Source organism: Phyllostomus discolor, chromosome 12 (genome assembly GCF_004126475.2).
Source record: "Phyllostomus discolor isolate MPI-MPIP mPhyDis1 chromosome 12, mPhyDis1.pri.v3, whole genome shotgun sequence".
Taxonomy (NCBI): Eukaryota; Metazoa; Chordata; class Mammalia; order Chiroptera; family Phyllostomidae; genus Phyllostomus; species Phyllostomus discolor.
In genome coordinates, this window is record NC_040914.2 from 34306786 (window position 1) to 34322263 (window position 15478).

At 45.7% G+C, this 15478-nt stretch overlaps 2 protein-coding genes across 2 annotated transcripts in view; both read right to left on the reverse strand.

Annotated features, from left to right (window-relative positions):
- The window catches only part of FAM189A1 (family with sequence similarity 189 member A1), a 187699-nt gene that overhangs the window by 36195 nt on the left and 136026 nt on the right, over window positions 1-15478 (reverse strand). The window contains exon 3 of the mRNA XM_036012942.1: window positions 6395-6505. Within this exon, the coding sequence (XP_035868835.1) occupies window positions 6395-6505 (111 nt within the window). The remainder of the gene's footprint in view (window positions 1-6394; window positions 6506-15478) is intronic.
- On the reverse strand, window positions 11885-13489 carry NSMCE3 (NSE3 homolog, SMC5-SMC6 complex component). The gene has a single exon (XM_028502257.2). It carries the CDS (start codon window positions 13389-13391, stop codon window positions 12510-12512), a length of 882 nt encoding a protein of 293 aa, XP_028358058.1. The 5' UTR covers window positions 13392-13489; the 3' UTR covers window positions 11885-12509.

Sequence of the window (15478 nt, forward strand, 5' to 3'; positions counted from 1 at the left end):
CAGGCAAGCGCTGACACTGTGAGGTCCCCACCTGTAGGGCTCTGGTTCCCTGTGGCCTTCCTCGAGGCCCAGTCCCTGCTGCTCTGCTCCTGAAACCCTCTCCCTCCGCTGTTCACAGGGCCGCCTGCTTGCTCACGACACAGGTCCCATGCTGCTTGGAGCTCATCGCCCCTCCCTCGCTTCTGGCCCAGTCCCACTTCCTGTGGTCTGAAACCACCGCCTCCGCCTGTCTGTCACCCACGACCTCTCCTCCAGGAATACACACGAGCTGCACAGGAGGAAGGGTGGAGCCAGGGCTTCCAGGTCTCCTTCCTGACACGTTCCTGGCACCTAGAGCATGTCAGACGCGTGGCTCTGCCTCTGTACAAAGTGCAGTGAACCAATACATTTAAGAATGAATGAACGTACACGGGACTGAGAAATATGCATATGGACCCGTGGTTGGCTTTAAACACACCAATTTTCTAACTGGCTGGGTGTCTCTGTTGGAGCATCGTACCATACACCAAAAGGCTGTGGGCATTCGATCCCCAGCCAGGGCACATACCCTAGGTTACAGGTTCAAACCCCGGTGGGGGTGCTTATGGGAGGCAACCAACTGATGTTTCTGTTTCTCTTTCCCTCCCCCCTCCTACTTCCTCTCTGCCTAAAGTTAACAAGCATTTCCTTGATGAGGATTTTTCAGAAATACTGGATGTGGTTTTGCTGAGACTGTTTCCTTTGCTGGGAAACTCTGGGGTTTGGAACCAACGTTCAAACGGCAGCTTTAGCCATGAAACGTTTACCGATGACAATGGCAAATCCATGTGAAAATGAATCCGAACAGAATGGCATTTAGTATAAAGGGACAAATTCTGTGTGATCATGATAAACCACAAACAGCAGTTAAAACGCCAAATTGCCTACAAAGCCAAGAGAGGCCAGGACTCCCCTCGCTCCATGATGAGCAGAATAAAAGGCTACGTCGCTTGGCAACAACGGAAGCCGCGGTGAAGGGGATGAGCGACCCACAGACCAGCCTGGAGAGGGGCTGTGGGCCTCCAGCCGTGTTTCCCTTCATCTTTTAGCCAAGCGGTTCTGAGAGTCCAGCCCAGGGCCTTGTCCTCTTGTAATTCATTATTCATCCCAATGAAGCTAAATCAAGGTTGCCCTGGTGACAGTGGGACTCCTCTGAGGGCTGTGGTGACATAATTAGCGTTGGCTTGGTTACCAGATGCTTTCCATTCTGAGATCAGAGTGCTGGCCATCCATACGGCTACAAGCCTCAAGAAGAAATTCTAACAGGCTTTAGGAAGATGGAGGTAGTTACTAAATCTGCAACATGTGCATTCCCAGCGGATTTACGTGTGATGACCCAAAACGGGAGTTAGCTCAGGGGGCCTTCGGCAGGTCGGCGGTCAGACAAATGGTCACATGTAGGGACCATGCAATGCCACCCAACAATGAAAAGGAACAGACTGATAAACCCAGCAACTTGGATGGATCTCTACGGAATGATGCTCAATGAAAAAAAGCCAATTCCAAAGGGTTACAGACTGATTATTCCATTTGCGTAACTCCTTGGAAACGACAACATTCTGGAGACGGTGCACAGATTCGTGGTCATGGGAGCTGAGGTCAGGGTGGAAGGAAGGCGAGTGTGATGTTAACAGGATCAGCCGGAGGGGGGCCCGTGGCACTGACACAGTTCAGGCCTTCTGCTCAGGTGATAGGTACATGAACCTACGCAGGTGAGAAAAGTGCCCCGAACTTGGTGCACCCACTCACACAGGCAGACACGTCAAGTGAAAATGGGGCAATCTGGTTTAGGTGGGCTGGTCATATGTATCAAGGTCAATGTTGTGACTGTGACACTAACAACTTTGGGCAAATCTACAAGTGTCTCCGCAGAGTTTTCCATTTCAGGGGACTGGCCACAGGTGCCCAGATTCCACACTGTTTCTGGGTGTGTCTGGGAGGGCATTCGTCGGTGGCGTTGGCATTTCAGTCGGCTGACTCAGTGATTTGGATGGCCCTCCCCAAGGTGGTGGCAGCGTCCAATCCCCTGGGGGCCCGGATGGAACTAAGGTGAAGGAAGGAGGAATTCACCCCAAATCTCTTGCCTAGCCGTTGGGCTGGGCCACGGTATCTCCCCCTGCCCTCAGGCTGGGATGTGCGCCTTTGGCTTCCCTGGCTCCCAGGCCTCAGGCTCAGACTGAGCAAGGCCCGAGGCTATGCTGGGTCCCCAGCTTGCAGACGGCAGGACGTGGGACTTCTCAGCAGCCACGGTCACGTGAGCCAACTCCTCACATAAATTTCTTACACAGTTCTGTTTTCCTGGAGAACCCTAATATAACACATTATATTGTGTATAAGGATACAATAGACATAAACAACCTCAAGATCAGGGAAATAGTAAAATGTATGTTTAAAGAAAGAGGTACTGAGTTCTAATTATACATTACCTTTGTTTATAAAATAACGTATTTAACTAAGTTCTACAGTTGCATTTTTCACCATGTCCATAAGCAGGTCCCACGGCCTGGCCATTCCTGCTTCAGGAGATGCTGTGGCGCACCGCAGCGGGGAAGAGCCTCCTAAGAGAATCAGCAGCCCTTCCACGTCGCCCAGGTGAACTTGGAAACTCGGAGACGGTGGGGTTTAGAACTCCCAAGTACATTGACCCTTCTTCCTTTGCTACCAAATGCTTTTCTTTATCACCCATTCTCCTGGACCTACGGACAGCCCTTTGCTAAGCTGCTTTTAGGAAAAGGGCCGCACACTGGCCTCCTCTCCCCAGACAGCGGGCGCTGTGCTTGGGGGTCGCACACCAGGGAGAAAAGCAGATGAAACTCTCCGATCAGAAAGGGGCAGACAAGGAAGTAGCAGGTGGGGACCTGCTCTCCATCAAATCGCCTGCCCATGTGTCAGGTCCCCCGAGGCCACCCTTTTTCTGTTCTGGGGGACACAGGTACATAACATGCAGTGTGGGCGGAGACTAGAGAGATGCGCAATTAGCGTTCAGATCACAGGTACAGTGGGATCAAGGGCCAGCCAGGCGACCCAGCTGACGCGGATGAATCGCGCTGTCCCTGCAGGATGACGCATCTCAGGGGAAAGGATTTGGGGTCAGGAGAACACTGGTGTGCGCACGGGGACCCTCGACGTAAGCCACGTCGGTACGTACTTCACGGAAGACATTTCTCCAGTACATAAGCCACGTTGGTACGTACTTCACGGAAGACTTTTTTCCAGTGATGTGCCTGACGTGGCTGGACAGAAGAGCTCACATTTCTCAGAAAACTGCCTACTGTGTTCACCAACTTTTGTTGTGATGTCAAAGCCGTGGATCAGGTTCCCTTCAATTCTCTATTTCAAAAGAGGTATTCAAAGATGTGCTTTAACCAAAAATGAATGGGATATAGACTTTACCTCTACTGTCCAAGGCTTCTCCTTCATCTCCTTTGCTCTCTCTCCCTCTTTTTCTTTTACCCTCGCCTGAGGGCAGGTGTATTGACTTTAGAGCGAGGGGAAGGGAGGGAGAGAGGGGGCAAGAGAAACATGGATGGGAGAAATGTGGATCGGTTGGTTGCCTCCCGTATGCGCCCTGACCAGGACCGAACCCACGACCCAGGTACATGCCCTGATTGGGAATTGAAGCCGCAACTTTTTGGTTTACAGGACGATGCTCCAGCTGAGAAACACCGGCCAGAGCCATCTCCTTCTCTTTTAATTGTTAGCATAATTCTACAGTTCTAGTGTCATGTGAAACAAAAACTCCATGATTCATGGAGAGTGACAAGCACAGGGTGCAATCTGATACCAGCACCTGCCAGCTCCGCGACTTCGGGAAAGTTATGTGACCCTCAAGGTCTCCGCTTCCTCACCTGGAAGGTGGGTAACAGTCGGCCTGCCTCCGAGGCACAGTCGTCGGGAATAAATGAGAGAGCCTATGTCACATGCTCAGAACGAGCGCTCCCTGCAACTCTCCTCCATCACTCAGGGGACCAGAAACAGACAGGCCTATCTGCGCATGCGCGTGCATGAGCACGTAAGCACGTATGATAATGCCGGGAGAGCAGGCGCTGGCAGGCTGTGCTGTGACTGCTCCCCCTCTCCCCCCCTTTTTGTATGACAGTTACTTCTTGGGTTCCATTGCCAGGATAGAGGAGCTGATTCTTTCCTGTCCTGGCCAATCAGAACGCCGCCCTCTGGCTTCTGCGGACAGAGTGCGAACGAAGAGGTTAAGGACCACTGGGACGTTTCACGGCTGCAGACCTGCACACCGGTGAGGCTGGGACTCCTGCTACCGGAACATGGGACCCCTCTCCGGCTCAGGCCTCACACCCATGGCTTCCGAGCTTCACCTCTAGGCCTCGGATACCCTACAGGCCTGCCATCCTTCCAAGGAAAGCCTTCCGGAGCTGTTCATTATTGTACCTTGTCACCAAAGAATAATTCTTAATAATTCAGGTGGCATCTCAAATCACCAGGGAAGTACTGGGTTACTCAGGACATAGTTTTGGGAAAGCTAGCTACCCACTTCTTGTGTGTGCCGGAGGGAACTTAAATCCATCAAATGAATTCCAGAATATTAACAGAATTAACTATATGAAACAGCACATATAACTGGGGGAGATTACTGGGGTCACGTGATCTTGGGAAGGAGGAGATCTGGTGATTGGTTCCAAGGGACGCCCCCAAAGGAAAACGTTCATAGGTTTGAATACACAAAAATTAAAATTTTTCTTGGTCGAAAAGGTGAAAGATTTATACGATCTGAAGAGAAACCAGAGTATAGGTCAAAAAATAAAATAAAAAAAACAAATAACAATCCAGGACACATATTTGAGCGATATAAGCTGCAGGACTCAGAACCGTAATAAATAAAGAACTCTTACAAATCAATAAGATAAATTATGAAATCTAAAAATGGGTAAAGGTCCTAGTCAATTCACAGAAGAAAAAACGTAAAGGGTGCCTATGTATGTATATATATATTATACATAAATATAAAATTGTGTATATAAGTCGCCCCTTTCCTACCCTTTCATGCAGAGTAGGGAACAGGGAAGCAAGCCCTGAGGTAAAGGCCAGGAGGAGAGAGCCTTTCCAGACTGGGTGCTGGGCTTTCCTTGGGATCTGGACCCGCAGGCTTGTTGATTCATCTCCCCAATCACTCTGCCTCCCTCGCACTAGAAATAGAGGGTCAGAAAAAATGGCCAATCCCATGGACACGGCCAGAGTTTACCATATTTATAGCATTTAGTATTTTGGAAGCGAGAAGCTGATTAAGTTGCGGGTATGAGCAAGTCACCTTTTCTGATGGAGCTGGGGTTCCAAGTTGTGAGAATTCTTAGCAGTCTGGGGCATATACTGCACACACAGGACACTCTGTGTACATCATGCTGGGATGCAATCTGGTCAGTGTGGTCCAGGCCATACTGAACAGCAAATGACAAGATGAAGCTCTCACGGTTTGTTTTTGGAATTTGTAGCTGTTTCGGCACCGAAACTGGGCCAACTTATACTAGACCCGCTGGCTTTTGTAGGTAAGGGATGTCGAAGCAGCAGCTGCCTGTCTGGACCCAGGCAGCATGGCCCTGAGAAATGGAGGCCTGACCTGGCTACAGAAAAGCTTCAGTGAAATAGTGTACAGCCTCTCAGAAATGAGAGTCACAGGCTGAGCAAGTTCATGGGCGGCTGGGAAGGAAAAGCGTGGCTCTGAAAGGGAGCCCTGTGTCGTCTCCAAGATACAGAAACAGATGCTCATGTCCCCATACTCAGCAGCCAGTCCAACTAGACCCTTACCAAATGCGACCAGACATATGTCAATTTCTGCCCTGGCCGGATGCACGTATTACTTTACCAGGAGCTAAATCATGGTATGGAATGATGATTCCATGCAACAATTTTATGATCCCCTACAATGTACGTAGCACACTGTCTACAATTATCCTAGATCTAAAAGTTAATTCTCTTTTAACACTGAAATTCTGAGACCAAAATTGTTTTGATGCACTTATCTCATATATATATATATATATATATAGTGGTATATTGGCACTTAAAATCGACTTACAAAATTGATTTCTAAAAACCCAGGAGCGAAAAGTCAATGCAACAAATGCTAAAATAGGATCATTACTAAAGAGATTCCTTCTGCAACAGCACTACACTGTAATCCTTAGAAATATGCTATTGTACACTTGTACAAAATATGCTATTAATACACTTGTACAAAAGCTGTACAAGTGCCCATTTGTGAGAATTTTTAGGAGTCAACTTTAATTCCCTGAGCAACCATGAACTACCCGAATAAATCCAAGGATGCAATCAAATGATGTTCAAAATTACTTTCGTGCAAAATGAAAGCCTGTGACCTTCATCAAAAGGTTTGTGTTTCATTACTCACCAACTGACAGCCTTCTAGGGAGCTGACAAGCTGAGCGTTCTGACAGGAGAGGATAGAGCCGGCCAGATTCAGCATTACGCACACTGCAGAGAGCAGCATGAAAAAGGTGATCTGGAAGCAAACCAAAGAGAAAATTGATTATTCACCAGGAGAGGCTCCAAGGAAAAAGGGTTTGGCTGTTAAAAAAAAAATCCTCTCCATTGATCAAATGATTCCATGTGCAACCTGTTTTAAAGGAAAGCCTTGTTTCTCAAGACTTCAAAATCTTTTCCCTTAAATCAAATGAAAAAAAAAAAAAAAAGCCATTGTCTGTGACCAAGATTTGATCTGAAATCTATTGTAAAAATATTTTAGAAGCTAAACCTGAAAATACTATACATTACAGTCTCAAAATAGTTTGTCTCAAAAATAGCAACCTATAAATTACTAAAAAAAAAAAATCAATTGAAAGTTCATTTCTTAGAATGCCTTCGGTATTTTTATTTTTTGTTACTCAATTACAGTTGTCCCACTTTTTCCCCCTTTGCCCTCCTCCGCCCAGCCCACCCCGTACTCCAACAGTCAGTCCCCACAGCTGTCCATGTCCATGGGTCACTCATACATGTTCTTTGACAAATACCTACCCCTTTTTTCCATCATTATCCCCTGCCCCTTGCCCATCTGGTCAATGTGAGTCTGTTCCAAGTTTCCATGTCTCTGGTTCTATGTATTTCTTTTAAGATATTTTTTAATGGAAAATTTCATACCTACATTTTAAAGCCAGAGAGCTGCGTACTGAAGCCCCAGGTACCCATCAGCCACTCTCAATTAATCAACTCAGGATCAGCTGGGTTTCATTTACACCCACTACCCTCCAGGAATTTTTGCAGCAAATATCAATACTGTATGATTTCATTATTAAATATTTAAGTGTCTATTTCTAAAATAGCAACTTTTAAAAAACATACCCACTGTCAACTTTATAATTCATTAGCATCAAATATTCAGTTTTATATTTCTTTAATTACCTCAAAAACTGTTTCATACTCTGAACCAGGTTGCATCAGATATAAAGGAGTTCCGTACTGAACGTTAGATATTTTTAAATTTATGGGTGTTCCCCCTCCACTGTTCTTTTTTCTTCCTTGAAATTTGCTAAAGAAACCAGTTCAACTGTCAGTTTCCTGTGCCCTAAACTTTTCTAATTGTCCCCCACCATTTCATCTATCTTCATCCTCTGTATTTCCTGAAATTTAGTTAGGTCTAGAGACTTAATCAATGTAAGGTGCTACACACACACAAAAAAACACAGCCCATACAAAGTAGAACACGATGATTTTGACACATTAATATCCAATCATCTGTATGACAAAAATAAAGTGGAAATGTGAGAAGGCATTTGCAGTAGACGTAACAGAGGAATACACAGAACAAATCAGTGGGAAGGTCTAACAGATTTTTTAAAAACCTGATGGCAAAAAAAAAAAGAAAGAGAAAGAGCAGAAGATGCTTCATATCACTAGTAAGCAAGAGGTTCAAGTCAATACAATGGAGTGCCACTTCATACCCACACAATAGCCATAGAGGCCAAATTTGCTCAAGGTGCAGGCGGGCGGGTCAGTAAAAAGGACTCTAAAATGTGGGCAAGAGTGTAACTTAACGCACTCTCAAGAGCAACTGGGCAGGGAATGCCTCAAGTCTGCTGCTTGCTTCTGGCTGGAGAAACTCTCACCCAGGCCTATGAGCTGTATATGCCTGCAGATAGCAAAAGATTGGAAATGACCTGTCTAACCTTTAGGGGACGAATAAGCAAACCGTTCAACTTTCCCGCATGAAAGAACAATGAAAATGAATGAATTAGATCTACCTGGCTAAATCTCAAAAACAATGTCGAGTAAAACAGCATGTTGCAAAAGGATACGGTATAGGACCAATTTTTAAGTTGGAAATGCTCACAAACCACTACCATACAATGTTTGTGTGTATGTACATATAAAATATTAAATCACACAATAGTATGATATCCACCATCTTTAGACACCTCTGGGAGGGGTGAGAAGAAAAGGTTTAAGGGCTTGACCTGGCTCTGTAAAGTTTTTTATTTTAAAATCTGAAACAACATGGTAATTCACCAATAGTAAATTATTAACGCCTCTCTGAGAAAAGTGACACAACAGATAATGACATAACAGATAGTGGGTGCTGGGTTATGATTAACTTTCACCAGAAAGATGAAAATATACTAGCATTAGAACTCAGCAGAGGGGAGGGAAGGCAGGCAGTCAGCGAGGCAAGGGGGCCAGTAAGCAGGATGCTGAGCCAGAAAGAAAAGGCAAACAAGGAGGGCCTTTCTTCAAGAACCAGGTATATTCCACCGATTAAATAAATGCAGACTCTAACTCAACACAATTAAATAAAACCCAGTGACCTATCACACCCCTCTATCCCACCACATACCCACCACAGACTCTTCCAGAATATTTCGAGGTGAAGGTGTTGATCAAGCTCACATTATATTTTTTCATGGTTAATTTGCAATATCTTCCACCCCCCAAGCAATTACACTTACTCACCCACTGAATATTTATTTGCTGAATGCCTGTAAATAAAGTGTTCTGCCAGAACCTATGGAGGAACATAGGAGACCACGAGCTGTTTTCAGAAAACAGCTCGTGGTCTCCTGTGTTCCGCAGGTTCATTTAATCCATGCAATTATGATGTGGTTATTATTTTCCCCATTTCACAGACACAGTGAGATTCAGAGAGTGTACGACCTACCCCAAACCACCATGCTGACCTAGCACGGGCCACAGTTCAAATGCAGTGTGTCAACCTCAAAACTGAATACCCTTTTCACTACCCTACCGTGACCTCTCAAAGCTGGAGGGAGACCTAACATCTACCTTCCCCACTCTTCCTGTTTTATATGGGTTATACCCACCATATACATGAATTACGTTTTTTCATAAAACCATATAATAGACTAAGAGAATACTGTCATAACTTTTGAACCAGCGATTCTAATTCTAGGAATTATCTAAAGCAAGATAATGAAAGAAAACCTTTTAATTTTTTTCAACTGTTCCATACCAAAATAAATTTAATTATTTTTTTAAATTTAAGGAACAAAGTACCAACTAAAACCCTGGGCCAAGATGGAGGTGTAGGTAGACACACTGTGCCTCCTTGCACAACCCAAACAAGGACAACAACACATTTAAAAGCAAAAAGAACAACCAGAACTGACAGAAAATCGAACTGCATGGAAGTCTGACAACCAAGGAGTTAAAGAAGAAACATTCATGCAGACCTGTAGGAGGGGTGGAGACGGGCAGCCAGGTAGGTAGGACTCGCAGCAAGGAGGTGGCTGGAAGACCAGGGGGTCCCACATTCCTGTGCAGATAAACCGGGAGGAACAACTGGGGAGTGAGACAGACTGCGCAACTCAGGGTCCCAGCACGTGGAAATAAAGCCTCAAACCTCTAATTGAAAACACCTGTGGAGGTTGAGGCAGCTGGAGACACTCCCAGCCTCACAGGAGAGCTCATTGGAGAGGTCCGCAGGGTCCTAGAACATACACAAACCCACCCACCCAGAATCAGCACCAGGAGGGCCCGATTTGCTTGTGGGTAGCAGGGGAAGTGACTGAAAACCAGCAGAGAGGGGAGCAAGAGCAAGCAGCATTGTTCCCTCTTGGACCCCTCCCCCACATACAGCATCACAACCCTGCCCCGTGGGTTACCACGCCTTGAAGAACACCTAAGGCTCCTCCCCTTACTATGTAACAGGTGCGCCCAGACCCCCCCCCCCCAAAAAAAAGGCCCAAATGAAAGAACAGATCAAAGCCCCAGAAAAAAATACAACTAAGCCATGAAGAGACAGGCAACCTATCAAATGCACAGTTTAAAACACTGGTTATCAAGATGCTCCAGGAACTCACTGGGTACTTCAACAGCATAAAAAAGACCCAGGCAGCAATGAAGGTTGCATTATGTGAAATAAAGAAAAATCTACAGGGAACCAACAGTGATGGGCAGGACGGACATCAGGACTCAAATCAACAGTTTGGACCAGAAGGAAGAAAGAAACATTCAACCAGAACAGAATGAAGAAACAAGAGTTCAAAAAAAAAGTGAGGAGGGGCTTAGAAACCTTCAGGACATCTTTAAACATTCCAATATCCAAATCATAGGGGTACCAGAAGAGGAAGACCAAGAAATTGAAAACTTATTTGAACAAATAATGAAGGAGAACTTCCCCAATCTGGCAAAGGAAATAGACTTCCAGGAAGTCCAGGGAACTCAGATTCCCAAAGAAGTTAGACCCAAGGAGGAACACACCAAGGCACATCATAATTACATTAGCCAAGACTAAAGATAAGGAGAGAATCTTAAAAGCAGCAAGAGAAAAGGAGACAGTTACCTATAAAGGAGTTCCCATTAGACTGTCAGCTGATTTCTCAAAGGCAAGAAAGGTGGAAAGAAATATTTGAAGTAATGAAAGGTAAGGACCTACATCTAAGATTACTCTATCCAGCAAATCTTTCATTTAGAATGGAAGGGCAGATAAAGTGCTTCCCAGATAAGGTCAAGTTAAAGGAGTTCATCATCATCACCAAGCCCTTATTATATGAAATGTTAAAGGGACTAATCTAAGTAAAAGGTCAAAAATATGAACACTAAAATTACAACAAACTCACACCTATTAACAACCAAACCTAAAAAAAAAAAAAAAAGCAAACAACTAAAATAGGAATAGAATCACAGAAATGAGTATCACATGGGAAATTATTAGGGGGGAGTGGGGGACAGAGGGGGAAAAGGGACAGAGAATAAGTAGCATAGATGGTAGGTAGAAAATAGACAAGGAGAGGTTAAGAACAGTATAGGAAATGTAGAAACCAAAGAACTTTTATGTACAGCTCATGGACATGAACTAAAGGTGGGGGAATGTGGGTGGGAGAGGGTGTGCAGGGCAGAGGGGAATAAAGAGGGTAATGTGGGACAACTGTAATAGCATAATCAATAAAATATATTTACAAGATAAATATTATCCCTGCTCTGATAAAAAATAAAACCCTCCACACCAGGCACTGTGCCGGGAACTGTACATATACTTCTAGCTCCAACTGTCACGTGACCCCACCAGACAGGCATCATCAGGCCCCCTTACAGGTGGGGAACCGTCTGTAAGTGAGTTAAGTAACCTGCTGAAATTCCTGTGGCTAATTAGGTGGGGCCAGAATCTGAAGCCAGGTGACTACCTGCTTTCCAATTAGTTGGTCACTAAAGGTTTTAGCAACTTTCCTGTGACCCCCCCCCCCCCCCCCCGTCAGAGAAACATATTTTACATGAGGAACCAACCTGCATACACACATATATACGGAAGCAAAACTTCTACAAAACACAACTTACCTGAATATGCAGCATAAACTGCCTTTTTAAAAAAAACGCTGGTTTTGAGTCATGAAATTTCTCATGACTTATGATTTAAAAAATGCACAAGGCCTAATTCCTTCAAAGATACAGTATTTATTATAACTATAGTACAAAAAAAATCTAAATGTAACTACAAGGTTAACCACAGAGCTGAATAATTATGCATGTAAAAAAACTGTTATTTGGCTAAAACACAATTTTCTTCGAATGATGTATGTTTATATAGGTAAATAACATATAAAATAGTTGCGTTAAGACCAAAAAGGATATGAACAATTATATTTTTATTAAGTTATAAAGCTTTTTGGTTTTCCTTACAAACGGGGGTAGTTAAGAAGCCATGTAATAGCCACTTTTATTTTCTTGGCACCAAAGCACTTGACTGTGTCTTTTGTTCTGATCACGGTGCAGTTTTCCAATTAGTTCTATAAAGCTAGCCAAATTTTTACACCAAAAAACCCACACACACAGTAAAATAAAATAAATGCTCTCCTCGTATTTTTATAAGTGAAAATTGGGAACCAAATACTTTTTAACAGTAAAAAAAAATCAAAAAGTAAAAACCACACACGAAAGTTTGCAAACATGTCCGAAAGCTACACAGATGTACGCGTTACAGAAATGCGCTGCCTCCTGCCCACACCCCTCGAGGCCTGGGCTCTCAGACCCCTGCCCCGGGACTCCCCGGACTGTAAATTTCAAGAGGAGGAGGCCGGGGCGCTGGCCGCAGGTCTGGCCCGGTCCTCCTCATCTGCCAAAGCCTCGCAGTACTGGGCCGGCCAGTCCTTGGGGTCCTGGTTGTGGACCTTGGCCACGAACTTGAGCACCTTCATCTTGCTGGTCTCCAGGTTGGTCCGCGGGCCCCACTGCAGCTCGTAGTCCACCGGATCCGTGTGGGGTATCCGCCGGTACTCCAAGTAACGCTGCCGCACAAACTCTTCCGTAATGAGTTTCTTTGGGTCTCCGAAAATTAGGTGCTTCTTTGTGGGGTACACCCCGAGGCGACGCAGGAAGTCCCAGACTTCCGTCTCCTTGACGGTGTTGCCCTTCATGAAGATGAGCCCCAAGACGATCATGAGGAGGCCGGTGGTGGGCGTGCCCTGGTCGCCTCTCACCTCGGCGTCCTCCTCCACGGGCTCCAGGGTGTTGATCAGGATGTAGCTGTTGCTCTTGGGCTCCAGTTCCACCAACTTGTACCCGAACACGTACTCTAGGCGCTCGGCGGCCAGTCTGAGGAGGTTTGGAAACACATCTTTGTAGTCCCCGATGACGTGCTTCAGGATGTCGGACCGCTTGATGGGGATCTTCTTCTGGTCTTTGATCAGCAAGAACTGCACCAGCTCCGCCACCTTCAGCTCCAGCTGCTTCTGGGTCCTGGGCCCCACCGCGGGGCCAGCCTCGGCCCGGCGGGCGCCCTGCGACGAGGACCCGCGAGGCTCCTGCGAACCGTGGGCCCCCCGAGAGGTGCTCGGGGCCTCCTCGGCGACGCCGCTCCTCGAAGACCGGCTGTCGCCGCCGCGGCCCCAGTCCCGCTCGGCCTGCGAGCTGGGGCGGCCCCGGCTCCGTGGTTTCTGCAACATGATGCCAGCGGGGGAAGACCGGGGCGGACTTCAGCGGTCGAGCGGGGAGCCCTCAGTGACGGGAAGTGGCAACTAGACAGCGGCGCGCGGCGGGAATTGTGGGTCCGCGCCCGGTACGTCTGGGCGGGGCCACAAAGAGCGCGCATTGCGTCACAGAGACTGCGCGATGCGTCGGAGGCGGAGACTACGCGTTGCGTCAGGGGAGCGACGCGAGGCGTGCTCGGCGTCTCCGCGGTTGCCGCGCGTTCGCGCGCGTCTCTGCGGTTAACCGAGGTGGTACTTGTTAGGCTGGAATTAAAAGTGTCGCCTTGACCAAACCATGCCCGTGGAGGACAGGCGCCGAAACTCCTGAACAAATGTGCGGCTAAGTTCAGACCCAGGACAGTGTGATAGAGGACGAGTATCAGTAAGGTTAAAATCGGGAATGTTTTTAGATGGAGGGAACGCAATGAATGGGAGAAAAATAAGGTAGAGAGGAGGGCAAGAGCCTGAAAGTAGAGTGAAAGCACTTCCTTCTACACAGAGCTGGACGAACGTGAAGAAAAGACCTAGGGGACGCCCGGTTTGCTTTGCTTTGGCCACTCCCTCCCTTGCTCAAGTTTAAACCCTCCCAACCATTACCACCAGTTACCTTCTCATGCCACTAAGAGTCTATTACAAAGGAATGTCTGGTAAAGGCAGGCTTGGCTCGCTAACAGAACTTTTTCCCGTCTTTTCATTGTTTCGGTATTTATGTTTTTGCATTAAACTCCTATCAGCTAGACAACTGCAACCGAACCACCGCTTAAAGTACATTTCAGTGAAGTGTTTTTGCTTGGTCAAATGAGTTTATCTTTCGGAAAGCACCCGATCATGTAAACTGCCTTGGGCCCACAACCATAATTATTGCAGAAATGGGTAAGAAGGATGCTACAGAAACGCGCACTCAGGAGATTACCATTTAATGTTGGGCACTGCTGATCAAGTATTGCAATGATGTGGATCTCTTAAATTTCTTAATTTTTACTATGTCAGCCTTACAGATCGGTGAGAAAGAAACGGGTACCAAAGGGTATCATCTCTCATAGTCTCTCATATGTGTGCAGTTGTGTGTGTGTGTGTGTGTGTGTGTGTGTGTTTTAATTGTCAACTCGAATAGCCAGTATGAGCCATTTCATTAACCCAAACTATCTGGAATCTGCTATTATGCAGATCTTAGCAAATGTGTTCCTCTTCTATTTTCTGACTCGCAAAGAAGAAACTGAATTTCCCTGTCTTTTAAAGCTACCCAGAAAGTGGGTAAACTCTTTAATGAACCAAATCAAACTCAGTTCCTCTTTAATGCAAATATATTCAAAGGAAAGCAATTCAAGAACACATTATTTAAATAACAGCATCAAAACACAATCTTATTACAAATTTCATTAAATGTTAGTCGCCTAAGTTTTTGTTTGTAATTCAATATGAAAATGCAATCTTACAGTGGCACTAGAATTGCAATATGAAATGCAAGATGATATTCTATGTTATCATGCAAGTATGCTAGCTAAAATCTGGTAAACAATGAGTAATAACTTTCTGTTGTACACAAGATCTAACAGTATACCCCCAAGCATCAGTCTTTATGACAGAAGCCTACTAAGAAAAACAAATACATCATCACAACATTCATTTTTTTTCAATGAGAAAATGCATCTGCTTCAATTTACTTGCAAATTAGGATTTGGACTCAGGTTCAAAGAATGCTCCCGCAGTGAGAATTCTGTGAAAACTCCCCCTTTGAAGGATCAGTTAAAAAAAAAAAACCAGCAACCAGGAGATAACAGAGAAATGGAAAATAAGATGAAAGCCACTGCCCACCACTGGGCTGGTATTTCTGTGTTTTTTTCTTGCTGAGGTGTTCACTTAAATTACCACGCAGCCCCTGGGTCAAGCTACCCCCTGCAAGTGTGTGAATGAGAATCAGCAGTGTCTGTCAATGGCATCTTTAGCCAGACAGCCAATCGTCATACTGGACGCGGGTGAGAAACGGTAACAGTTTTAAGTCTCTAAACGCCTCTCTTCACTGTGTCCAGAAGAATGCGAGGGGAGACAATACAGACAGAAGC